At 56.1% G+C, this 25,194-nt stretch overlaps 3 protein-coding genes across 3 annotated transcripts in view; 1 reads left to right on the top strand and 2 right to left on the bottom strand.

Annotated features, from left to right (window-relative positions):
* LOC146751948 (multiple epidermal growth factor-like domains protein 8) overlaps positions 1-16,251 on the top strand; it is a 155,123-nt gene extending 138,872 nt beyond the window's left edge. The window contains exons 33-35 of the mRNA XM_085533458.1: positions 7,785-7,915; positions 13,627-13,744; positions 16,177-16,251. Of these exons, the coding sequence (XP_085389584.1) occupies positions 7,785-7,915; positions 13,627-13,744; positions 16,177-16,251 (324 nt within the window). The remainder of the gene's footprint in view (positions 1-7,784; positions 7,916-13,626; positions 13,745-16,176) is intronic.
* Positions 16,252-17,164: 913 nt separating this feature from the next.
* Positions 17,165-18,286, bottom strand: LOC146751947 (uncharacterized). Its single transcript, XM_085533457.1, has one exon. The coding sequence runs from the start codon at positions 18,224-18,226 to the stop codon at positions 17,165-17,167; it is 1,062 nt and encodes a 353-aa protein (XP_085389583.1). The 5' UTR covers positions 18,227-18,286.
* Positions 18,287-23,421: 5,135 nt separating this feature from the next.
* LOC146751946 (uncharacterized) lies at positions 23,422-24,808 on the bottom strand. Its single transcript, XM_085533456.1, has 2 exons — positions 23,574-24,808; positions 23,422-23,450 (listed from the first exon to the last, which is right to left on the bottom strand). Exons 1-2 carry the CDS (start codon positions 24,688-24,690, stop codon positions 23,422-23,424), a joined length of 1,146 nt encoding a protein of 381 aa, XP_085389582.1. The 5' UTR covers positions 24,691-24,808.
* Between the last annotated feature and the right edge of the window lie 386 nt (positions 24,809-25,194).

Here is a 25,194-nt window from a genome sequence, read left to right as displayed (position 1 = left end):
ATGTGGGGTGGATGTGGGGTGGATATGGGGTGGATATGGGGTGGATATGGGGTGGATATGGGGCGGATATGGGGTGGATGTGGGGTGGATATGGGGCGGATATGGGGTGGATATGGGGTGGATATGGGGTCTATGTGTCCTTATGGGGTCTCTGTGTCCCTATGGGGTCCCTATGGTGTCTCTATGTCTCTATGGGTCCCTATGGGGTTTCTGTGGGTCCCTATGTGTCTCTATGGGGTCCCTATGGGGTTTCTATGGGTCCCTGTGGGCTCTCTATGTGTCCCTATGGGGTCCCTATGGGGTCTCTATGTCTCTATGGGTCCCTATGGAGTCTCTATGGGGTCTCTATGGGGTCCCTATAGTCTCTGTGGGTCCCTATGGGGTCTCTATGGGGTCTATGTGCCCCTATGGGGTCCCTATGGTGTCTCTATGTCTCTATGGGTCTCTATGGGGTCTCTATGGGGTCCCTATGGGGTCCCTATGGTCTCTGTGTGTCCCTATGGGGTCTCTATGGGGTCTGTGTGTCCCTATGGGGTCCCTATGGTGTCTCTGTGTCTCTATGGGTCCCTATGGGGTTTCTATGGGTCCCCATGTGTCCCTATGGGGTCTCTATGGGGTCTGTGTGTCCCTATGGGGTCCCTATGGTATCTCTGTGTCTCTATGGGTCCCTATGGGGTTTCTATGTGTCCCTATGGGGTCTCTATGTGTCTCTATGACCCTATAAGCTGCCCCATATCCCTCTCTTCCCCCATAGGGCCCGCTGTGTCCTTATGGAGTCTCTATGGGGCCTCTGTCCCTATGGGGTCCCTATGTGTCCCCATGTGTCCCTATGGGTCCCTATGGGTCTCTATGGGTCCCTATGTCTCCCTATGTGTCCCTATGGGGTCCCTATGGTGTCTCTATGTCTCTATGGGTCCCTATGGGGTTTCTATGGGGTCTCTATGGGGTCCCTATGGGGTCCCTATAGTCTCTGTGGGTCCCTATGGGGTCTCTATGGGTCCCTATGTGTCCCTAAGGGGTCCCTATGGTGTCTCTGTGTCTCTATGGGTCCCTATGGGGTTTCTATGGGTCCCCATGTGTCCCTATGGGGTCTCTGTGTGTCCCTATGGGGTCTCTATGGGGTCTATGGGTCCCTATGTCTCCCTATGTGTCCCTATGGGGTCCCTATGGTGTCCCTATGTCTCCCTATGGGTCCTTATGGGGTTTCTATGGGTCTCTATGGGTCCCTATGTGTCTCTATGGGTCCCTATGGGTCCCTATGGGGTCTCTATGGGGTCTATGTGTCCCTATGTCTTCCTATGTGTCCCTATGGGGTCCCTATGTGTCTCTATGTCTCTATGGGTCCCTATGGGGTCTCTGTGGGTCCCTATGGGTCTCTATGGGGTCCCTATAGTGTCCCTATGGGGTCCCTACGGTGTCTCTATGTCTCTATGGGTCCCTATGGGGTTTCTATGGGTCCCTATGGAGTCTCTATGGGGTCTCTATGGGGTCCCTATGGTCTCTGTGGGTCCCTATGGGGTCTCTATGGGGTCTATGTGTCCCTATGGGGTCCCTATGGTGTCTCTGTGTCCCTATGGGTCTCTATGGGTCCCTATGTGTCTCTATGGGTCCCTATGGGGTCTCTATGGGGTCTCTATGGGGTCCCTATAGTCTCTGTGGGTCCCTATGGGGTCTCTATGGGGTCTATGTGTCCCTATGGGGTCCCTATGGTGTCTCTGTGTCCCTATGGGTCTCTATGGGTCCCTATGTGTCTCTATGGGTCCCTATGGGGTCTCTATGGGGTCTCTATGGGGTCCCTATAGTCTCTGTGGGTCCCTATGGGGTCTCTATGGGGTCTATGTGTCCCTATGGGTCTCTATGGGTCCCTATGTGTCCCTATGGGGTCCCTATGGTGTCTCTGTGTCTCTATGGGTCCCTTATGGGGTTTCTATGGGTCCCTATGGGGTCCCTATGGGGTCCCTATGGGGTCTCTATGGGGTCTATGGGTCCCTATGTCTCCCTATGTGTCTCTATGGGTCCCTATGGGGTCCCCATGTGTCCCTATGGGGTCTCTATGTGTCTCTATGACCCTATAAGCTGCCCTATATCCCTCTGTTCCCCCATAGGGCCCGCTGTGTTCCCGCTGCCGCCCCCTTTATGTGGGGCCTCAGTTTGGGGTCTCTCCCCGTTGCCGTCCCTGCAGCTGGTTCTGTATGGGGCGCAGTGGGGTCTGTGTGGGGCGCAGCGACCTGATGAGGGCACACAGCGACCCCAAAAGGTTCCCACTGAGCCCTGAGGGGGTAAGTGGGGGATCTATGGGGTCTATGGGGCTCTATGGGGTCTATATGGGTCTATATGGGGTTGTTATGGGGTCTATGGGGTCTATATGGGTCTATATGGGGTTGTTATGGGGTCTATGGGGTCTATATGGGTCTGTGGGTCCCTATGGGGTCTATTTGGGTCTATATGCGGTTGTTATGGGTTCTGTGGGGCTCTATATGGGTCTGTGGGGCTCTATGTGGTCTGTGGGGTCTGTATGGGGCTCTATGGGGTCTATGAGGCTCTATGGGGCTCTATGGGGTCTATGGGGTCTATATGGGTCTGTGGGGCTCTATGGGGTCTATGGGGTCTATGGGGTCACTATGGGGTCTATGGGGCTCTATGGGATCTATATGGGTCTATATGGGGTTGTTATGGGGTCTATGGGTCTATATGGGTCTGTGGGTCCCTATGGGGTCTATCTGGGTCTATATGGGGTTGTTATGGGGTCTGTATGGGTCTATGGGTCCCTATGGGGTCTGTGGGGCTCTATGGGGCTCTATGGGGTCTATGGGTCTCTATGAGGTCTTGGTGTGGTCTCTATGGGGTCCCTATAGGGTCTATGGGGTCTATATGGGTCTCTATGGGTTTGTGGGGCTCTATGGGGTGTCTCTGTGGGTCTCTGGGTGTCTATGGGGTCTCTATGGGTCTCTATGGGGTCTCTATGGGTCTCTATGGGTCTCTATGGGTCTCTATGGGGTCTGGTTCTGTATGGGGCGCAGTGGGGTCTGTGTGGGGCGCAGCGACCTGATGAGGGCACACAGCGACCCCAAAAGGTTCCCACTGAGCCCTGAGGGGGTAAGTGGGGGATCTATGGGGTCTATGGGGTCGCTATGGGGTTGTTATGGGGTCTATGGGGCTCTATGGGATCTATATGGGTCTATATGGGGTTGTTATGGGGTCTATGGGGTCGCTATGGGGTCTATGGGGCTCTATGGGGTCTATATGGGTCTGTGGGGTTCTATGGGGTCTATGGGGTCTGTATGGGTCTCTATGGGGTCTATATGGGTCTATATGGGGTTGTTATGGGGTCTATGGGGTCTATATGTGTCTGTGGGGCTCTATGGGGTCTGTGGGGTCTATGGGTCTCTATGGGGTCTCTGTGTGGTCTCTATGTGTTCCTATAGGGTCTATGGGGTCTCTATGGGGTCTATATGGGTCTCTATGGGGTTGTTATGGGGTCTATGGGGTCGCTATGGGGTCTATGGGGCTCTATGGGATCTATATGGGGCTATATGGGGTTGTTATGGGGTCTATGGGGTCTATATGGGTCTGTGGGGCTCTATGGGGTCTATGGGGCCGCTATGGGGCCGCTATGGGGTCTATGGGGCTCTATGGGGTCTCTAAGGGGTCTCTATGGGTCTCTATGGGGTCTATATGGGTCTGTGGGGCTCTATGGGGTCTATCAGGGTCTGTATGGGGTTGTTATGGGGTCTGTATGGGTCTATGGGTCCCTATGGGGTCTGTGGGGCTCTATGGGATCTATGGGTCTCTATGAGGTCTCGGTGTGGTCTCTATGGGGTCCCTATAGGGTCTATGGGGTCTATATGGGTCTCTATGGGTTTGTGGGGCTCTATGGGGTGTCTCTGTGGGTCTCTGGGTGTCTATGGGGTCTCTATGGGTCTCTATGGGTCGCTATGGGGTCTCTATGGGTCTCTATGGGTCTCTATGGGTCTCTATGGGGTCTGGTTCTGTATGGGGCGCAGTGGGGTCTGTGTGGGGCGCAGCGACCTGATGAGGGCACACAGCGACCCCAAAAGGTTCCCACTGAGCCCTGAGGGGGTAAGTGGGGGATCTATGGGGTCTATGGGGTCTATGGGGTTGTTATGGGGTCTATGGGGCTCTATGGGGTCTATATGGGTCTATATGAGGTCCCTATGGGGTCTATGGGGTCTATAAGGGTCTCTATGGGTCTGTGGGGCTCTATGGGGTCTATGGGGCTCTATGGGGTCTATGGAGCTCTATGGGGCTCTATGGGGTCTATGGGGCTCTATTGGATCTATATGGGTCCATATGGGGTTGTTATGGGGTCTGTATGGGTCCATATGGGGTTGTTATGGGGTCTATATGGGTCTGTGGGTCCCTATGGGGTCTATCTGGGTCTATATGGGGTTGTTATGGGGTCTATATGGGTCTGTGGGGCTCTATGGGGTTGCTATGGGTCTCTATGGGGTCTCTATGGGTCTCTATGGGTCTCTATGGGGTCTCTATGGGGTCTGGTTCTGTATGGGGCGCAGTGGGGTCTGTGTGGGGCGCAGCGACCTGATGAGGGCACACAGCGACCCCAAAAGGTTCCCACTGAGCCCTGAGGGGGTAAGTGGGGGATCTATGGGGTCTATGGGGTCTATATGGGGTTGTTATGGGGTCTATGGGGTCTATATGGGTCTGTGGGGCTCTAAGGGGCTCTATGGGGTCTATGGGGCTCTATGGGATCTATATGGGTCTATATGGGGTTGTTATGGGGTCTATATGGGTCTGTGGGGCTCTTTGGGGTCTATGGGGCTCTATGGGGTCTATATGTGTCTATATGGGGTTGTTATGGGGTCTATATGGGTCTGTATGGGGTTGTTATGGGGTCTATGGGGTCTATATGGGTCTGTGGGGCTCTATGGGGTCTATGGGGTCTATATGGGTCTCTATGGGGTCTATATGGGTCTGTGGGTCCCTATGGGGTCTATATGGGGTTGTTATGGGGTCTATGGGTCTATATGGGTCTGTGGGTCCCTGTGGGGTCTATCTGGGTCTATATGGGGTTGTTATGGGGTCTGTATGGGTCTATGGGTCCCTATGGGGTCTGTGGGGCTCTATGGGGTCTATGGGTCTCTATGAGGTCTTGGTGTGGTCTCTATGGGGTCCCTATAGGGTCTATGGGGTCTATATGGGTCTCTATGGGTTTGTGGGGCTCTATGGGGCTCTCTGGGTCACTATGGGGTCTCTATGGGTTCCCTATAGGGTCTATGGGGTCTATGGGTCTCTATGGGTCCCTATGGGGTCTCTATGGGTCTCTATGGGTCTCTATGGGTTCCTATGGGTCTCTATGGGTCCCTATGGGTCTCTATGGGTCTCTATGGGGTCTCTATGGGTCTCTATGGGTCTCTATGGGGTCTCTATGGGTCTCTATGGGTCTCTATGGGTCTCTATGGGTCTCTATGGGGTCTGGTTCTGTATGGGGCGCAGTGGGGTCTGTGTGGGGCGCAGCGACCTGATGAGGGCACACAGCGACCCCAAAAGGTTCCCACTGAGCCCTGAGGGGGTAAGTGGGGGATCTATGGGCTCTATGGGGTCTATGGGGTTGTTATGGGGTCTATGGGGCTCTATGGGCTCTATGGGGCCGCTATGGGGTCACTATGGGGTCTGTGGGGCTCTATTGGGTCTATATGGGTCCATATGGGGTTGTTATGGGGTCTATGGGGTCGCTATGGGGTCTATGGGGCTCTATGGGGTCTATACGGGTCTGTGGGGTTCTATGGGGTCTATGGGGTCTGTATGGGTCTCTATGGGGTCTATATGGGTCTATATGGGGTTGTTATGGGGTCTATGGGGTCTATATGTGTCTGTGGGGTCTTTGGGGTCTATCTGGGTCTATATGGGGTTGTAATGGGATCTATATGGGGTTGTTATGGGGTCTATGGGGTCTCTATGGGTCTGTGGGTCCCTATGGGGTCTATCTGGGTCTATATGGGGTTGTTATGGGGTCTATATGGGTCTGTGGGGCTCTATGGGGTCTATGGGATCTCTATGGGTCTCTATGGGGTCTATGGAGTCTATATGGGTCTCTATGGGGTCTCTGTGGGGTGTTTCTATGGGTCTCTGAGGGTCTGTGGGGCTCTATGGGGTGTCTCTGTGGGTCTCTGTGTGTCTATGGGGTCTCTATGGGTCTCTATGGGTCTCTATGGGTCTCTATGGGGTCGCTATGGGTCTCTATGGGGTCTCTATGGGTCTCTATGGGTCTCTATGGGTCTCTATGGGTCTCTATGGGTCTCTATGGGTCTCTATGGGTCTCTATGGGGTCTCTATGGGTCTCTATGGGTCTCTATGGGGTCTGGTTCTGTATGGGGCGCAGTGGGGTCTGTGTGGGGCGCAGCGACCTGATGAGGGCACACAGCGACCCCAAAAGGTTCCCACTGAGCCCTGAGGGGGTAAGTGGGGGATCTATGGGCTCTATGGGGTCTCTATGGGTCTGTGGGGCTCTATGGGCTCTATGGGGCTCTATGGGGTCTATGGGGCTCTATGGGATCTATATGGGTCTATATGGGGTTGTTATGGGGTCTATGGGGTCTATATGGGTCTGTGGGGCTCTATGGGGTCTATGGGGTCTATATGGGTCTGTGGGGCTCTATGGGGTCTATCTGGGTCTATATGGGGTTGTTATGGGGTCTATGGGGTCTCTATGGGGTCTATGGGGCTCTATGGGGTCGATATGGGTCTATATGGGGTTGTTATGGGGTCTATGGGGTCGCTATGGGGTCACTATGGGGTCTATGGGGCTCTATGGGATCTATATGGGTCTATATGGGGTTGTTATGGGGTCTATGGGGTCTATATGGGTCTGTGGGTCCCTGTGGGGTCTATCTGGGTCTATATGGGGTTGTTATGGGGTCTATATGGGTCTGTAGGGCTCTATGGGGTCTGTGGGGCTCTATGGGGCTCTATGGGGTCTATGGGGCTCTATGGGATCTATATGGGTCTATATGGGGTTGTTATGGGGTCTATGGGGTCTATATGGGTCTGTGGGGCTCTATGGGGTCTGTGGGGCTCTATGTGGTCTATGGGGTCTGTATGGGGCTCTATGGGGTCTATATGGGTCTATATGGGGTTGTTATGGGGTCTATGGGGTCTGTATGGGTCTGTGGGGCTGTATGGGGCTCTATGGGGTCTATGGGGCTCTATGGGGCTCTATGGGGTCTATGGGGTCTATGGGGTCTATATGGGTCTGTGGGGCTCTATGGGGTCTATGGGGCTGTATGGGGCTGTATGGGGCTCTATGGAGTCTATGGGGCTCTATGGGGTATATATGTGTCTATATGGGGTAGTTATGGGGTCTGTGGGGTCTATATGGGTCTGTGGGTCCCTATGGGGTCTATGGGGTGTCTCTATGGGGTCTATGGGGTCTCTATGGGTCCCTATGGGTCTCTATGTGTCTCTATGGGTCTCTATGGGTCCCTATGGGTCTCTATGTGTCCCTATGGGTCTCTATGGGTCCCTATGGGTCTCTATGGGTCTCTATGGGTCTCAGTGGGTCCCTATGTGTCCCTATGGGTCACTATGGGTCCCTATAGGTCTCTATGGGTCTCTATGGGTTTCTGTTGGTCTCTATGGGTTTCTATTGGTCCTTATGGGTCTCTATGGGTCTCTATGGGTCCCTATGGGTCTCTATGGGTCTCTATGGGTCCCTATGGGTCCCTATGGGTCTCTATGGGTCTCTATGTGTCCCTATGTGTCCCTATGTGTCTCATTGTGTCCCTATGGGTCTGTCTATGGGGCAGGTTCTGCGCTGGGTGGGTTCTGGCCCCACAGATTCTGATGCCGTTTGCGTTGGCTGCTCGTTGGGCTCCGTGGGGCGGCGCTGTCAGGCCTGTAGGGACGGATTCTTCCTCCTCAATGGGAACTGCGTGCGGTGAGTGACCCACAGCTGCCCCATAGCGCCCCATAGCGCCCCATTGTCTGCCCCATAGAGCCTCATAGAGCTTCATAGTGCCCCATAGTGCCCCATATAGCCCCATAGCACCTCACAACTGCCCCATAGCACCCCATAGAGCCCCATAGCACCCCATAGCACCCCATAGAGCCCAATAGTGCCCCATAGCTGCCTCATAGCACCCCACAGCGCCCCATAGAGCACCATTGTCTGCCCCATAGCACCCCATAGAGCCCCATAGCTGCCCCATAGCGCCCCATAGAGCCCCATAGCTGCCCCATAGCACCCCATAGAGCTTCACTGTCTGCCCCATAGCACCCCATAGAGCCCCATAGCTGCCCCATAGTACCCCATAGTGCCCCATGGCACCCCATAGTGCCCCATAGCTGCCCCATAGCGCCCCATAGTGCCCCATAGATCCCCATAGCTGCCCCATAGCACACCATAGCACCCCATAGAGCCCCATTGTCTGCCCCATAGAGCCTCATAGCGCCCCATAGCACCCCATAGAGCCCCATTGCACCCCATAGCACCCAATAGAACCCCATAGAGCCCCATTGTCCGCCCCATAGTGCCCCATAGCTGCCCCATAGCACCCAATAGAACCCCATAGAGCCCCATTGTCCGCCCCATAGTGCCCCATAGCTGCCCCATAGCACCCCATAGTGCCCCATAGAGCCCCATAGAGCCCCATAGTGCCCCATAGCGCCCCATAGAGCCCCGTAGCACCCCATATAGCCCCATAGCGCCCCATAGAGCCCCATAGAACCCCATAGAGCCCCATAGAGTCCCATAGAACCCCATAGAGCCCCATAGAGTCCCATAGAGCCCCTTAGCACCCCATAGAGCCCCATAGAGCCCCATAACACCCCATAGAGCCCCATAGAGCCCCATAACACCCCATAGCACCCCATAGAGCCCAATAGCGCCCCATAGAGCCCCGTAGCACCCCATAGAGTCCCATAGAGCCCCTTAGTGCCCCATAGAGCCCCATAGCTGCTCCATAGAGCCCCATAGTGCCCCATAGAACCCCATAGAGCCCCATAGTGCCCCATAGCGCCCCATAGAGCCCCGTAGCACCCCATATAGCCCCATAGCGTCCCATAGAGCCCCATAGAACCCCATAGAGCCCCATAGAGTCCCATAGAGCCCCTTAGTGCCCCATAGAGCCCCATAGCTGCTCCATAGAGCCCCATAGTGCCCCATAGAACCCCATAGAGCCCCATAGTGCCCCATAGAGCCCCATAGAGCTCCATAGCACCCCATAGCACCCCATAGCACCCAATAGAACCCCATAGAGCCCCATTGTCCGCCCCATAGTGCCCCATAGCTGCCCCATAGCACCCAATAGAACCCCATAGAGCCCCATTGTCCGCCCCATAGTGCCCCATAGTGCCCCATAGCGCCCCATAGCACCCCATTGCACCCCATAGCACCCAATAGAACCCCATAGAGCCCCATTGTCCGCCCCATAGTGCCCCATAGCGCCCCATAGCACCCCATTGCACCCCATAGCACCCAATAGAACCCCATAGAGCCCCATTGTCCGCCCCATTGCACCCCATAGCACCCAATAGAACCCCATAGAGCCCCATTGTCCGCCCCATAGTGCCCCATAGCTGCCCCATAGAGCCCCATAGAGCCCCATAGAACCCCATAGAGCCCCATAGAGTCCCATAGAGCCCCGTAGCACCCCATATCACCCCATAGAGCCCCATAGTGCCCCATAGCTGCCCCATAGCACCCCATAGCACCCCATAGAGCCCCATAGCTGCCCCATAGAGCCCCATAGAGCCCCTTAGCACCCCAACACTGCCCCATAGTACCCCATAGAGCCCCATAGCACCCCATAGAGCCCCATAGCGCCCCATAGAGCCCCGTAGCACCCCATATAGCCCCATAGAGCCCCATAGAGCCCCATAGCACCCCATAGAGCCCCATAGAGCCCCATAGCACCCCATAGAGCCCCATAGTGCCCCATAGCACCCCATAGTGCCCCATAGCTGCCCCATAGCACCCCAATAGTGCCCCATAGCTGCCCCATAGCACCCCACAGCGCCCCATAGAGCACCATTGTCTGCCCCATAGTGCCCCATAGCGCCCCATAGCACCCCATTGCACCCCATAGCACCCAATAGAACTCCATAGAGCCCCATTGTCCACCCCATAGTGCCCCATAGCTGCCCCATAGCGCCCCATAGCGCCCCATAGAGCCCCATAGAGCCCCGTAGAGCCCCATAGCGCCCCATAGCACCCCACAGCACCCCATAGAGCTCCATACAGCCCCATAGAACCCCATAGATCCCCATAGCTGCCCCATAGCACCCCATAGCACCCCATAGAGCCCCATAGCTGCCCCATAGCACCCCATAGAGCTTCCATAGTGCACCATAGCGCCCCATAGTGCCCCATAGATCCCCATAGCACCCCATAGCACCCCATAGAGCCCCATAGCGCCCCATAGCACCCCATAGCACCCCATAGCGCCCCATAGTGCCCCATAGCTGCCCCATAGCACCCCATAGCACCCCATAGAGCCCCATAGCTGCCCCATAGCACCCCATATCACCCCATAGCACCCCATAGTGCCCCATAGCTGCCCCATAGCACCCCATAGCACCCCATAGAGCCCCATAGCTGCCCCATAGAGCCCCATAGAGCCCCTTAGCACCCCATAACTGCCCCATAGTACCCCTAGAGCCCCATAGCACCCCATAGAGCCCCATAGTGCCCCATAGAGCCCCGTAGCACCCCATATAGCCCCATAGTGCCCCATAGAGCCCCATAGCGCCCCATAGAGCCCCGTAGCACCCCATATAGCTCCATAGCGTCCCATAGAGCCCCATAGAGTCCCATAGAGCCCCTTAGTGCCCCATAGAGCCCCATAGCTGCTCCATAGAGCCCCATAGTGCCCCATAGAACCCCATAGAGCCCCATAGTGCCCCATAGAGCCCCATAGTACCCCATAGTGCCCCATGGCACCCCATAGTGCCCCATAGTGCCCCATAGAACCCCATAGCACCCCATGGAGCCCCATAGAGGCCCATAGCGCCCCATAGAGCCCCATAGCGCCCCATAGAGCCCCATAGAACCCCATAGAACCCCATAGCGCCCCATAGAGCCCCATAGAGCCCCATAGCGCCCCATAGAGCCCCATAGAGCCCCATAGTGCCCCATAGAGCCCCATAGTACCCCATAGTGCCCCATGGCACCCCATAGTGCCCCATAGTGCCCCATAGAACCCCATAACACCCCACTGCTGCCCCATAGAGCCCCATAGTACCCCATAGGGCCCCACAGAGCTCCATAGCGCCCCGTAGAGCCCCATAGAGCACCATAGAGCCCCATAGCACCCCATAGAGCCGCATAGAGCCCCATAGTGCCCCATAGAGCCCCGTAGCACCCCATATAGCCCCATAGCGCCCCATAGAGCCCCATTGCACCCCATAGCACCCAATAGAACCCCATAGAGCCCCATTGTCCGCCCCATAGTGCCCCATAGCTGCCCCATAGCACCCCATAGTGCCCCATAGAACCCCATAGAGCCCCATAGTGACCCATAGCGCCCCATAGGGCCCCGTAGCTCCCCATATAGCCCCATAGCGCCCCATAGAGCCCCATAGAACCCAATAGAACCCCATAGAGCCCCATTGTCCGCCCCATAGTGCCCCATAGCTGCCCCATAGCACCCCATAGTGCCCCATAGAGCCCCATAGAGCCCCATAGTGCCCCATAGCGCCCCATAGAGCCCCGTAGCACCCCATAGTGCCCCATAGCTGCCCCATAGCGCCCCATAGTGCCCCATAGATCCCCATAGCTGCCCCATAGCACCCCATAGCACCCCTAGAGCGCCATAGAGCCCCATAGCTGCCCCATAGCACCCCATAGTGCCCCATAGAGCCCCATAGAGCCCCATAGAGCCCCATAGCGTCCCATAGCACCCCATAGAGCCCCATAGCGCCCCATAGCGTTGCTGTGCCCCATAGGTGTCGCTGTAACGGCCACGCCGACACGTGCAGCGCGTTGGACGGGTCCGACTGCCCCATAACACCCCATAGAGCCCCATAGAGCCCCATAGCACCCCATAGTGCCCCATAGAGCCCCATAGAGCCCCATAGTGCCCCTTAGCACCCCATAGTGCCCCATATAGCCCCATTGCACCCCATAGAGCCCATAGCACCCCATACCATCCCATACCACCCCATAGCACCCCATACCACCCCATAGTGCCCCATACCACCCTATAGTGTCCCATAGCACCCCATAGCGCCCCATAGCACCCCATAGCGCCCCATAGCGCCCCATAGCGCCCCATAGTGCCCCATAGAGCCCCATAGTACCCCATAGTGCCCCATAGCACCCCATAGTGCCCCATAGCGCCCCATAGCGTTGCTGTGCCCCATAGGTGTCGCTGTAACGGCCACGCTGACACATGCAGCGCGTTGGACGGGTCCGGCTGCCCCATAGCACCCATAGAGCCCCATAGAGCCCCATAGCGCCCCATAGAGCCCCATAGCGCCCCGTAGAGCCCCATAGCACCCCATAGTGCCCCATAGAGCCCCTTAGCACCCCATAGTGCCCCATAGAGCCCCATAGCGCCCCATAGCACCCCATAGCGCCCCATAGAGCCCCATAGTGCCCCATAGCTGCCCCATAGCACCCAATAGAACCCCATAGAGCCCCATTGTCCGCCCCATAGTGCCCCATAGCTGCCCCATAGCATCCCATAGTGCCCCATAGAGCCCCATAGAGCCCCATAGTGCCCCATAGCGCCCCATAGAGCCCCATAGCGCCCCATAGAGCCCCATAGCTGCCCCATAGAGCCCCATAGAGCCCCTTAGCACCCCATAACTGCCCCATAGTACCCCATAGAGCCCCATAGCACCCCATAGAGCCCCATAGCGCCCCATAGAGCCCCGTAGCACCCCATATAGCCCAATAGTGCCCCATAGAGCCCCATAGCACCCCATAGAGCCCCATAGCGCCCCGTAGAGCCCCATAGAGCCCCATAGCACCCCATAGAGCCCCATAGCGCCCCATAGCGCCCCATAGCGCCCCATAGCGCCCCATAGCGTTGCTGTGCCCCATAGGTGTCGCTGTAACGGCCATGCTGACACGTGCAGCGCGTTGGACGGGTCCGGCTGCCCCATAACACCCCATATCACCCCATAGAGCCCCATAGCGCCCCATAGAGCCCATAGCACCCCATAGCACCCCATACCACCCCATAGTGCCCCATAGCACCCCATAGTGCCCGATAGAGCCCCATAGTGCCCCATAGTGCCCCAAAGAGCCCCATAGTGTCCCATAGCACCCCATAGTGCCCCATACCACCCCATAGAGCCCCATAGCACCCCATTTTCTGCCCCATAGCAGCCCATTATCTGCCCCATAGCACCCCATAGCACCCCATAGAGCCCCATAGCACCCCATAGTGCCCCGTAGAGCCCTATAACACTCCATAGCGCCCCATAGCGCCCCATTGTGTTGCTGTGCCCCATAGCGCCCCATAGCGTTGCTGTGCCCCATAGGTGTCGCTGTAACGGCCACGCTGACACGTGCAGCGCGTTGGACGGGTCCGGCTGCCCCATAGCACCCATAGAGCCCCATAGAGCCCCATAGAGCCCCATAGCACCCCATAGAGCCCCATAGAGCCCCATAGCGCCCCATAGCGTTGCTGTGCCCCATAGGTGTCGCTGTAACGGCCACGCCGACACGTGCAGCGCGTTGGACGGGTCCGGCTGCCCCTGCAGCAACAACACGGAGAGCGGGACCTGCACCGAGCGCAGCCAGTGCTACCGGCAACAGGTGGGGGGGGGGGGGGTGTGTTGTGTTGTTGTGTTGTTGTGTTGTTGTGTTGTGTTGTTGTGTTGTGTTGTTGTGTTGTGTTGTTGTGTTGTGTTGTTGTGTTGTTGTGTTGTTGTGTTGTTGTGTTGTTGTGTTGTGTTGTTGTGTTGTTGTGGGGTTATGAGGTTCTGTTGTGTTGTTGTGTTGTTGTGACGTTATAAGGTTGTGTTGTTGTGTTGTGTTGGTGTGGGGTTATAAGGTTGTGTTATTGTGTTGTTGTGTTGTTGTGTTGTTATAAGGTTGTGTTGGTGTGTTGTTGTGTTGTGTTGTGTTGTTGTGTTGTGATGTTATAAGGTTGTGTTGTTGTGTTGTTGTGTTGTTGTGATGTTATAAGGTTGTGTTGTTGTGTTGTTGTGTTATTGTGTTGTTGTGGGGTTATAAGGTTGTGGGGTTGTGAGGTTGTGAGGTTGTGAGGTTCTGTTGTGTTGTTGTGTTATTGTGTTGTTGTGTTGTGTTGTATTGGTGCGGGGTTGTGGGGTTATAAGGTTGTGCTGTTGTGTTGTTGTGTTGTTGTGACATTGTATGGTTGTGTTGTTGTGTTGTTGTGGGGTTATAAGGTTGTGTTGTTGTGTTGTTGTGTTGTGATGTTATAAGGTTGTGGGGTTGTGAGGTTCTGTTGTGTTGTTGTGTTGTTGTGTTGTTGTGTTGGTGTGTTGTTGTGTTGTTGTGTTGTGTTGTTGTGTTGTGTTGTGTTGTTGTGTTGTTGTGTTGTTGTGTTGTTGTGTTGTTGTGTTGTGTTGTTGTGTTGGTGTGTTGTTGTGTTGTTGTGTTGTGTTGTGTTGGTGTGTTGTGTTGTGTTGTGTTGTTGTGTTGTGTTGTGTTGTTGTGGGGTTATGAGGTTGTGTAGTTGTGACATTATAAGGTTGTGTTGTTGTGTTGTTGTGTTGTTGTGTTATGATGTTATAAGGTTGTGTTGTTGTGTTGTTGTGTTGTGTTGTTGTGTTGTTGTGTTGTTGTGTTATGATGTTATAAGGTTGTGTTATTGTGTTGTTGTGTTGTTGTGTTGTTGTGTCCCCCCCATTTCAGTGCTCCAAGTGCCGCGACTCGTTCCATGGTCACCCGGTTTCGGGCCGTCAGTGTTACCCCCATAACACCCCATAGCCCCCCATAGCCCCCCATAACCCCCCTATTTCCCCCCATAATCCCCCCATAACACCCCATAACCCCTTATATCCCCCCATAACCCCCCTATTTCCCCCCATAACCCCCTATATCCCCCCAAAGACCCCATATCCCCCCTATATCCCCCCATGACCCCCCTATTTCCCCCCATAATCCCCCCATAACACCCCATAACCCCTTATATCCCCCATATCCCCCCATAACCCCTTTTTAACCCCCCAAAGACCCCCATAATCCCCTTATCTCCCCCATATCCCCCTATTTCCCCCCATAACCCCCCATAACCCCCCTATAACCCCCCATAGCCCCCCATATAGGCCCCATTTCCCCCCCATATCCCCCCATTTTACCCCATATCCCCTCATAATCCCCCTATAACGCCCCCAAAGACCCCCCATATCCCCCCATAACCCCCCCATTCCCCCCATAACCCCCCATATAACCCCTTATATCCCCCCTATAGCCCCACATATACCCCCATATACCCCCCAAATAGCCCCATAACCCCCTATAAGACCCCCTTATACCCCCCCTCCCCTAATACCCCTCTCTTTCCCCCCATTTCAGTGCTCCAAGTGCCGTGACTCGTTCCACGGTCACCCCGTTTCGGGCCGTCAGTGTTACCCCCATAACACCCCATAACACCCATAGCCCCCCATAACACCCCATAACCCCTTATATCCCCCCATATCCCACCCATAACCCCTTATATCCCCCCATAACCCCTATAGATCCCCCTCAAAGACCCCCATAACCTCCCCATATCCCCCCATAACCCCTCTATAACCCCCCAAAGACCCCCATATAGGCCCCATAACCCCCTATATCCCCCCAAAGACCCTCATATCCCCCCTGTATCCCCCCATATAATCCCCCATATCCCCCCTTAGCCCCCCCATATCCCCTTATATCCCCATATAACCCCCCATAACCCCCCCATAACCCCTTATATCCCCCTATACACCCCCCATACACTCCCCATAGCCCCATTTCCCCCCATAACACCCCATAAACCCCCATAACCCCTATAAGACCCCCAAAGACCCCTTATATGCCCCCATAGCCCCCCCATAGCCCCCATCCCCCCCCATATCCCCCCATAACCCCCCATAACCCCCCATAACCCCACCAAATAGCCCCCACACCCCCTATTTCCCCCCATTTCCCCCCCTATAAAGCCCCCCATATAGGCCCCATAACCCCCCCATAGACCCCTATTTTAACCCACATAGCCCCCCATAATAACCCCCCTATTTCTCCCCCCATTTCAGTGCTCCAAGTGCCGCGACTCGTTCCACGGTCACCCTGTTTCGGGCCGTCAGTGTTACCCCCATAACACCCCATAGCCCCCCATAACCCCATTATAGCCCCCCTATAACTCCCCTAAAACCCCCTAAACCCCCCAAATACCCCCTATACCCCCCATAATAACCCCCTATTTCTCCCCCCATTTCAGTGCTCCAAGTGCCGCGACTTGTTCCACGGTCACCCGGTTTCGGGCCGTCAGTGTTACCCCCATAACACCCCATAACCCCCCATAACCCCATTATAGCCCCCCCATAAGGCCCCTAAACCCCCCAAATACCCCATATCCCCCCCATTAACCCCCTATTTCTCCCCCATTTCAGTGCTCCAAGTGCCGCGACTCGTTCCACGGTCACCCCGTTTCGGGCCATCAGTGTTACCCCCCATAACACCCCATAGCCCCCCATATCCGCCCCATAACCCCTTATATCCCCCATACAACCCCATAACCCCCCCATATCCCCCCCATAACCCCTTATATTCCCCATACACCCCCATAACTCCTCTATAACCCCCCAAAGACCCCCATATCCCCCCCATAACACCCCATAACCCCCCATATCCCCCCCATAACCCCCCTATTTCCCCCCACAACCCCCCTATTTCCCCCCATAACCCCCCTATAATGCCCCCAAAGACCCCCCTATAAGCCCCCCCATAGCCCCCCATAATAACCCCCCTATTTCTTCCCCCATTTCAGTGCTCCAAGTGCCGCGACTCGTTCCACGGTCACCCCGTTTCGGGCCGTCAGTGTTATCGCCTCCTCCCCATCGAGCAGCAGTTTTGCCTGGACCCCTCCCCATATAACCCCTGCCCACCCCCACCCCAGCACGGACCCCCCTTGGCAGCATCCAGAACCGTTTTCTTTGGGGTCCAACCCAAATTCACCAACGTGGACATTCGGGTCACTTTGGACGTCACCTTCGGTTCCGTGGACCTTTACGTCTCGACGTCTTACGATACTTTTATTGTGGATGTAGAACCCGGAACCGGGAGGCACCTGGTTCGGGTCGGGGTGGGGGGGGATGATGTGGGGGGAGATGGGGGTGAGAGGGGGGATGTGGGGGGGAATGGGGCAGGGGGTTCTGGTGGGGTTAGGGGAGGTTCTGGTGGTACCATGGATGGGGGTAGGGGTGGTTCTGATGGTTCTGATGGGGTTAGGGGCGGTTCTGGTGGTTCTGGTGGGGTTAGGGGAGGTTCTGACGGTACCATAGATGGGGGTAGGGGTGGTTCTGGTGGTTCTGGTGGGGTTAGAGGTGGTTCTGGTGGGATTAGGGGCAGTTCTGGTGGTACCATAGATGGGGGTAGGGCTGGTTCTGGTGGTTCTGGTGGGGTTAGGGGCGGTTCTGGTAGTTCCATAGATGGGGTTAGGACTGGTTCTGATGGTTCTGATGGGGTTAGGGGCGGTTCTGGTGGTTCTGGTGGGGTTAGGGGTGGTTCTGATGGTACCATGGATGGGAGTAGGGCTGGTTCTGGTGGTTCTGTTGGGGTTAGAGGTGGTTCTGGTGGGGTTGGGGGTGGTTCTGGTGGTTCTGGTGGGGTTAGAGGTGGTTCTGTTGGGGATGGGGGTGGTTCTGGTGGTTCTGGTGGGGTTAGGGGAGGTTCTGGTGGTTCCATAGATGGGGTTATGGCTGGTTCTGGTGGGGTTAGAGGTGGTTCTGGTGAAATTAGGAGTGGTTCTGATGGGGGTAGGGGTGGTTCTGGTGGTTCTGGTGGGGTTAGGGGAGGTTCTGGTGGTACCGTAGATGGGGTTAGGGGTGATTCTGATGGGGGTAGGGGTGGTTCTGGTTCTGTTGGTGGGGGTTCTGGTGGGGTTAGGGGAGGTTCTGACGGTACCATAGATGGGGGTAGGGCTGGTTCTGGTGGTTCTGGTGGGGTTAGAGGTGGTTCTGATGGTACCATAGATGGGGTTAGGGGCGGTTCTGGTGGTTCTGGTGGGGGTAGGGCTGGTTCTGGTGAGGTTAGGGCTGGTTCTGATGGTTCTGGTGGGGTTAGGGGCGGTTCTGGTGGTACCATGGATGGGGGTAGGGCTGGTTCTGGTGGTTCTGGTGGGGTTAGAGGTGGTTCTGGTGAGATTAAGAGTGGTTCTGGTGGGGGTAGGGGTGGTTCTGATGGTTCTGGTGGGGTTAGAGGTGGTTCTGGTGGGGTTAGGGGAGGTTCTGATGGTACCATAGATGGGGGTAGCGCTGGTTCTGGTGGTTCTGTTGGGGGTAGGGGTGGTTCTGGGGGTTCTGGTGGTACCATAGATGGGGGTAGGGCTGGTTCTGATGGTTCTGGTGGGGTTAGAGGTGGTTCTGGTGGTACCATAGATGGGGTTATGGGTGGTTCTGATGGGGTTAGGGGCGGTTCTGGTGGTTCTGGTGGGGGTAGAGGTGGTTCTGATGGTTCTGGTGGGGTTAGGAGTGGTTCTGGTGGTACCACAGATGGGGTTAAGGGCGGTTCTGGTGGTTCTGGTGGGGTTAGAGGTGGTTCTGATGGTACCATAGATGGGGGTAGGGCTGGTTCTGATGGTTCTGGTGGGATTAGGAGTGGTTCTGATGGGGGTAGGGCTGGTTCTGATGGGGTTAGGGGCGGTTCTGGTGGTTCTGGTGGGGTTAGAGGTGGTTCTGCTGGTTCTGTTGGTAACATAGATGGGGGTAGGGGCGGTTCTGGTGGTTCTGGTGGGGTTAGAGGGGGTTCTGTTGGGGATGGGGGAGGTTCTGATGGTACCATAGATAGGGGTAGGGCTGGTTCTGATGGTCCTGGTGGGGTTAGGAGTGGTTCTGGTGGGGTTAGGGCTGGTTCTGATGGTACTGGTGGTACTGGCGGTACCATAGGTGGGATTAGGGCTGGTTCTGATGGTTCTGGTGGGGTTAGGAGTGGTTCTGATGGGGGTAGGGCTGGTTCTGATGGTTCTGGTGGGGTTAGGGCTGGTTCTGGTGGTTCTGGCGATACCATAGGTGGGATTAGGGCTGGTTCTGATGGTTCTGATGGTTCTGGTGGGGCTGGTTCTGGTGGTTCTGTTGCCATTGGTGGGGTTAGGGCTGGTTCTGCTGGTGCTGGTGCTGTTAGTAGGACTGGTTCTGGTGGTTCTGGAGGGGTTCAGGGTGGTTCTGGTGGGGTTAGGGCCGGTTCTGGTGGTTCTGGTGGTGCCATTGGTGGGGTTAGTGGTGGTTCTGGTGGGGTTAGGGCTGGTTCTGGTGGTACTGGTGGTTCTGGTGGTACCATAGGTGGGATTAGGGCTGGTTCTGATGGTTCTGGTGGTTCTGGTGGTACCATAGGTGGGGGTAGTTCTGGTTCTGGTGGTTCTGGTGGTTCTGTTGGTGCTGGTTCTGGTGGTTCCGATGGTTCTGGTGGTTCTGGTGGTGCTGGTGCTGGTTCTGGTGGTGCTGTTGGTGGGGGTAGTTCTGGTTCTGGTGGTTCTGTTGGTGGTACTGGTGCTGGTTCTGGTGGTTCCGGTAGTTCTGGTTCTAGTGGTGCTGGTTCTAGTTCTGGTGGTACCATAGATGGGGGTAGGGTCGGTTCTGGTGGTTCTGGTTCTGTTGGTTCTGTTGGTGCTGGTTCCGGTGGTTCTGGTGGTTCTGGTGGTGGTACTGGTGCTAATTCTGGTGGTTCTGGTGGTACCATAGATGGGGGTAGGGTCGGTTCTGGTGGTTCTGCTGGTTCTGCTGGTTCTGGTGGTTCTGGTGCTGGTTCGGGCCGCCATTTTGGGTCATCCAATGAAGGTGGGTCTCCTCATTTTGGGGTTAAATCACCCGATTTTGGGTCATCCAATGGTGGATCTCCCAATGTCGCCTCATCAAATGAAGGTGGATCTCCCCATTTTGGGTCCGAATCCCTCAATTTTGGGGCCAAATCCCCCAATTTTGGGTCCAAATCCCCCCATTTTGGGTCTGAATCCACCAATTTTGGGTCCGAATCCCCCAATTTTGGGTCTGAATCCACCAATTTTGAGGCCAAAACCTCCCATTTTGGGTCCAAATCCCCCCATTTTGGGTCCGAATCTCCTGATTTTGGGTCCAAATCCCCCAATTTTGAGACCAAATCCCCCAATTTTGAGGCCGAATCCTCCCAATTTGAAGCCAAATCCCCCCATTTTGGGTCCGAATCCCCCAATTTTGGGTCAGAATCCCCCAATTTTGAGGCCAAATCCCCCCATTTTGAGGCCGAATCCCCCCAATTTGGGGCCCCCAATGTTAATTACCCTGACTACCCCGACACCATTAATTACCCCGACACCATTAATTACCCCGACACCATTAATTACCCTGACACCGTTAATTACCCCGATGCCGTTAATTACCCTGACACCGTTAATTACCCCGATGCCATTAATTACCCCGACGCCGACGAGTTTCCTTACGAGCTCCTCCAGCACCTCTATGTCCGCCCCCCAACCACCCAGCCCCATAAGTTGGGCTCATCTCCCCCTCCAGCCCCATAAGTTGGGCTCATCTCCCACCCAGCCCCCCAAGTTGGGCTCCTACCCCACCCAGCCCCATAAGTTGGGCTCCTACCCCACCCAGCCCCATAAGTTGGGCTCATCTCCCACCCAGCCCCCCAACTTGGGCTCCTACCCCACCCAGCCCCATAAGTTGGGTTCCTCTCCCACCCAGCCCCCCAAGTTGGGCTTCTACCCCTCCCAGCCCCATAAGTTGGGCTCCTCTCCCACTCAGCCCCATAAGTTGGGCTCCTCTCCCACCCAGCCCCATAAGTTGGGCTCATCTCCCACCCAGCCCCCCAAGTTGGGCTCCTACCCCACCCAGCCCCCCAAGTTGGGCTCCAACCCCACCCAGCCCCATAAGTTGGGCTCCTACCCCACCCAACCCCCCAAGTTGGGCTCCTACCCCACCCAGCCCCCCAAGTTGGGCTCCTACCCCACCCAGCCCCATAAGTTGGGCTCCTACCCCACCCAGCCCCCCAAGTTGGGGTCTTCTTCTCTCACCCAGCCCCACAACATTGACCAACCCAACGTTGGCCAACCCAACAATGGCCAACCCAGCCTTGACCAACCCAATGATGGCCAACCCAATATTGGCCAACCCAATGATGACTATCCCAATGTCTACCAACCCAATGATGACTATCCCAATGTCTACCAACCCAATGATGGCCACCACAACTTCTATGACCAACCCAATGGTGACTACCCCAACTTCTATAACCAACCCAACCAACCCAACGTTGACCAACCCAACATCTACCAACCCAACTTTGACCACCCCACCATTGACCAACCCATCTACCAACCCAACTTTGACCAACCCAACTTTGACCAACCCAACTTTGACCAACCCAACGTTGACCAACCCAACATCTACCAACCCAACTTTGACCAACCCAACATCTACCAACCCACCATTGACCAACCCATCTACCAACCCAACATTGACCAACCCATCTACCAACCCAACATTGACCAACCCATCTACCAACCCAACATTGACCAACCCATCTACCAACCCAACATTGACCACCCCAATATTGACCAACCCAACATCTACCAACCCACCATTGACCAACCCAACATTGACCAACCCACCATTGACCACCCCAATGTTGACCAACCCATCTACCAACCCAACATCTACCAACCCAACTTTGACCAACCCAATGTTGACCAACCCATCTACCAACCCAACTTTGACCACCCCACCATTGACCAACCCATCTACCAACCCAACATTGACCAACCCAACATTGACCAACCCATCTACCAACCCAACATTGACCACCCCAACATCTACCAACCCAACTTTGACCACCCCACCATTGACCAACCCAACGTCTACCAACCCATTGACCAACCCAACATTGACCAACCCAATGTTGACCAACCCATCTACCAACCCAACTTTGACCAACCCAACATCTACCAACCCAACATTGACCACCCCACCATTGACCAACCCAACATCTACCAACCTGTTGACCAACCCAACTTTGACCACCCCAACGTTGACCAACCCATCTACCAACCCAACTTTGACCACCCCAACTTTGACCACCCCACCATTGACCAACCCATCTACCAACCCAACATCTACCAACCCAACATTGACCAACCCAACTTTGACCACCCCAATGTTGACCAACCCAACATTGACCAACCCAACATTGACCAACCCAACGTCTACAACCAACCCAATGATGACCATCCCACCATTGACCAACCCAACATCTACCAACCCAACTTTGACCAACCCAACATTGACCAACCCAACATCTACCAACCCAACTTTGACCACCCCAACATTGACCAACCCATCTACCAACCCAACATCTACCAACCCAACATTGACCAACCCAACATTGACCAACCCAACATCTACCAACCCAACATTGACCAACCCAACGTCTACCAACCCAACATTGACCACCCCAACGTTGACCAACCCAACATCTACCAACCCAACATTGACCACCCCAATGTTGACCAACCCAACATTGACCAACCCAACATCTACCAACCCAACTTTGACCACCCCAACATTGACCAACCCAACATCTACCATCCCAACTTTGACCACCCCACCACTGACCACCCCATCTACCAACCCAACGTTGACCAACCCAACGTCTACCAACCCAACACTGACCACACCAACGTTGACCAACCCATCTACCAACCCAATGTTGACCAACCCAACATCTACCAACCCAACATTGACCAACCCAACATCTACCAACCCACCATTGACCACCCCACCATTGACCACCCCAACGTCTACAACCAACCCAACTTTGACCACCCCACCCCCTTCCACCCCCCCAATGATGCCAACCCCTCCCCCAACCCCAGGCACCGCCACCCCCCCAACCCCAGCCCCCCAGCCCCCCCCACCTCCCCCCCGCCCCCGTCCCCCGCCCCATATCTCCGCGAGGAACGAGCTTCGGGCCTGGTGACCTACGTCACAGTGCGCGACCCATGGCCGGCGCTGGTGATCCGCGACATCCGCGACCGCCTGGTTCTCACTTACCCCCACCAGCTTCACCCACTCAAATCCACTCGGTTCTACCTTGTGGTTCTGGCTGGTTCCGACGGCCCGGCTCAAGGTTTGCTGTTCTTTAGGCAGGATCAGGCCCACATCGACCTCTTTGTTTTCTTCTCCGTCTTCTTCTCTTGTTTCTTCCTCTTCTTGGCCCTGTGTGTGTTGCTATGGAAGGCCAAGCAGGGCTGGGACGCCAGGCGGCAGCAGCGCCGCCATCTCCAAGAGATGACCCAAATGGCGTCAAGGCCTTTCGCCACCGTCACCGTTGCCTTCGAGAGGGGGGTGGGGGGGTGGGGGGGGGGCCTTGGGGGGAGCTTTGGGGGTGGGGGTGGGGCTGGGGGGGTTATTGGGGGTGGTGGGGCTGGTGGGGTTGGAGCTGGTGGGGCTGGGACTGGGGGGGTTATTGGGGGTGGTGGGGCTGGGGGGGTTATTGGGGGTGGTGGGGTCTATGGTGGGGCTGGGGCTATTGGGGCTATTGGGGTCGGAGGTGGAGGGGCTGGTGGGGTTGGAGGGATCTTTAGTGGTGGGGCTGGGACTATTGGGGTTGGAGCTGGTAGGACTGGGGGGAATGGGACTGGGGGGGTCTTTGGTGGTGGGACTAATGGGGTTGGAGCTGGTGGGAATGGGACTGGTGGGGTCTTTGATGGTGGGACTATTGGGGTTGGTGGGATCTTTGATGCTGGGGCTGGGACAGGTGGGGTTGGTGAGGTCGTTGGGAGCTTTGGTGGTGGAAATGGGACTAATGGGACTATTGGGACTGGTGGTGGTTGGGTTGGTGGCACTGGTGGTGGTGGTGATGGGGCTGATATTGGGGGTGGGACTGGTGATACTGGGACTGATAATAGGACTGGGGTTGGTGGAGCTATTGGGGTTGGAGCTGTCCGTGGTGCTGAATCGGTTGCTGGTGGAGCTGTCCGCGGTGCTGAATCGGTTGCGGACGGAACTGTCCGTGGTGCTGAACATGTCATTGATGGAGCTGTCCGTGGTGCTGAACCTCAAGCTCGTGGTACCGAAGCTGGTGTTGCGGGAGCTGTCCGTGGTGCTGAAGCGATCGGTAGTGTGGGGGCTGTCCATGGTACTGAAAGTGTGGGTAGAGTTGGAGCTGTCCGTGGTCCTGAAGCTGTTATAGGTGTAGGAGCTGTCCATAGTGCTGAAACTGTCTGTAATGCTGGAGCTGTCCGTGGTGCTGAAGTTGTTGCCGTGGGCGCTGTCCGTGGTCCTGAAGCTGTCAGTGTAGGAGCTGTCCGTGGTCCTGAAGCTGTCAGTGTAGGAGCTGTCCGTGGTGCTGGAGCAGTAGGATCCGTTGTAGGTCACTGGCCCCCCAGGGGTCGCACCGGGGGCCCTATGGGGGTGGGGCGGTACATGGGGACCCTCGGGGGGGTCCCACACCGTCGTGGGGTGGGGGTGGGGGTCGGGGTGGGGGCGGTGACGTTGGAACCCACCGAGGACGGGGTGGCTGCGGTGCTGACGGTGCTGGTGCAGCTGCCGGGGGGGGGGGGGGCGGCCCATAGGGCTGCATTGGGGTCAGCGTTGGTCACTGTGAGGAGGGGGGGGGGGGTGGGGGGGGTTGGGGGGGGTGGGGGGGGTGGGGGAGGGGGCAAAACGTTACGTTGATGGGAATAAAGTGATATAGAGAATGGAGTGATGTGATTGGAGGGGTATGGGGCGAAATGGGACCCATAGAGACCCATAGACCCCATGGAGACCCATAAGGAGACCCATAGAGACCCATAGACCCCATGGAGACCCATAGGGACCCCATAGAGACTCATAGGGAGACCCATAGACCCATTGAGAGACCCCATAGAGACCCCATAGAAACCCATAGAGACCCATAGACCCCATAGAGACCCACAGAGAGACCCATAGGCAAATATAGGGACCCTATAGAGAGACCCCATAGAAACCCATAGAGAGACCCATATTGACCCATAGAGTCCCATAGAGAGACCCATAGAGACCCCATAGACAGACCCCATAGACAGACCCCATAAAGTGACCCATAGAGACACC

This window comes from Coturnix japonica, unplaced genomic scaffold, assembly GCF_054131305.1.
Source record: "Coturnix japonica strain WE unplaced genomic scaffold, WE-NBRP24 Scf060, whole genome shotgun sequence".
Taxonomy (NCBI): Eukaryota; Metazoa; Chordata; class Aves; order Galliformes; family Phasianidae; genus Coturnix; species Coturnix japonica.
The sequence above is the reverse complement of the archived record's forward strand: the minus strand, read 5'-3'. Positions and strand labels throughout refer to the sequence as shown.

What these genes read in the sequence shown, in the direction of transcription:
- LOC146751947 (XM_085533457.1), bottom strand. Translation starts at nt 18,226, where the DNA reads ATGGTACCACCAGAACCGCCCCTAACCCCACCAGAACCATCAGAACCA.
- LOC146751946 (XM_085533456.1), bottom strand. Translation starts at nt 24,690, where the DNA reads ATGGGCCGCCCCCCCCCCCCCCGGCAGCTGCACCAGCACCGTCAGCAC. An exon ending in CACCCCCAATAACCCCCCCA is followed by an intron (nt 23,451 to 23,573) that starts GTCCCAGCCCCA and finishes CCCCTCTCGAAG; the next exon opens with GCAACGGTGACGGTGGCGAA.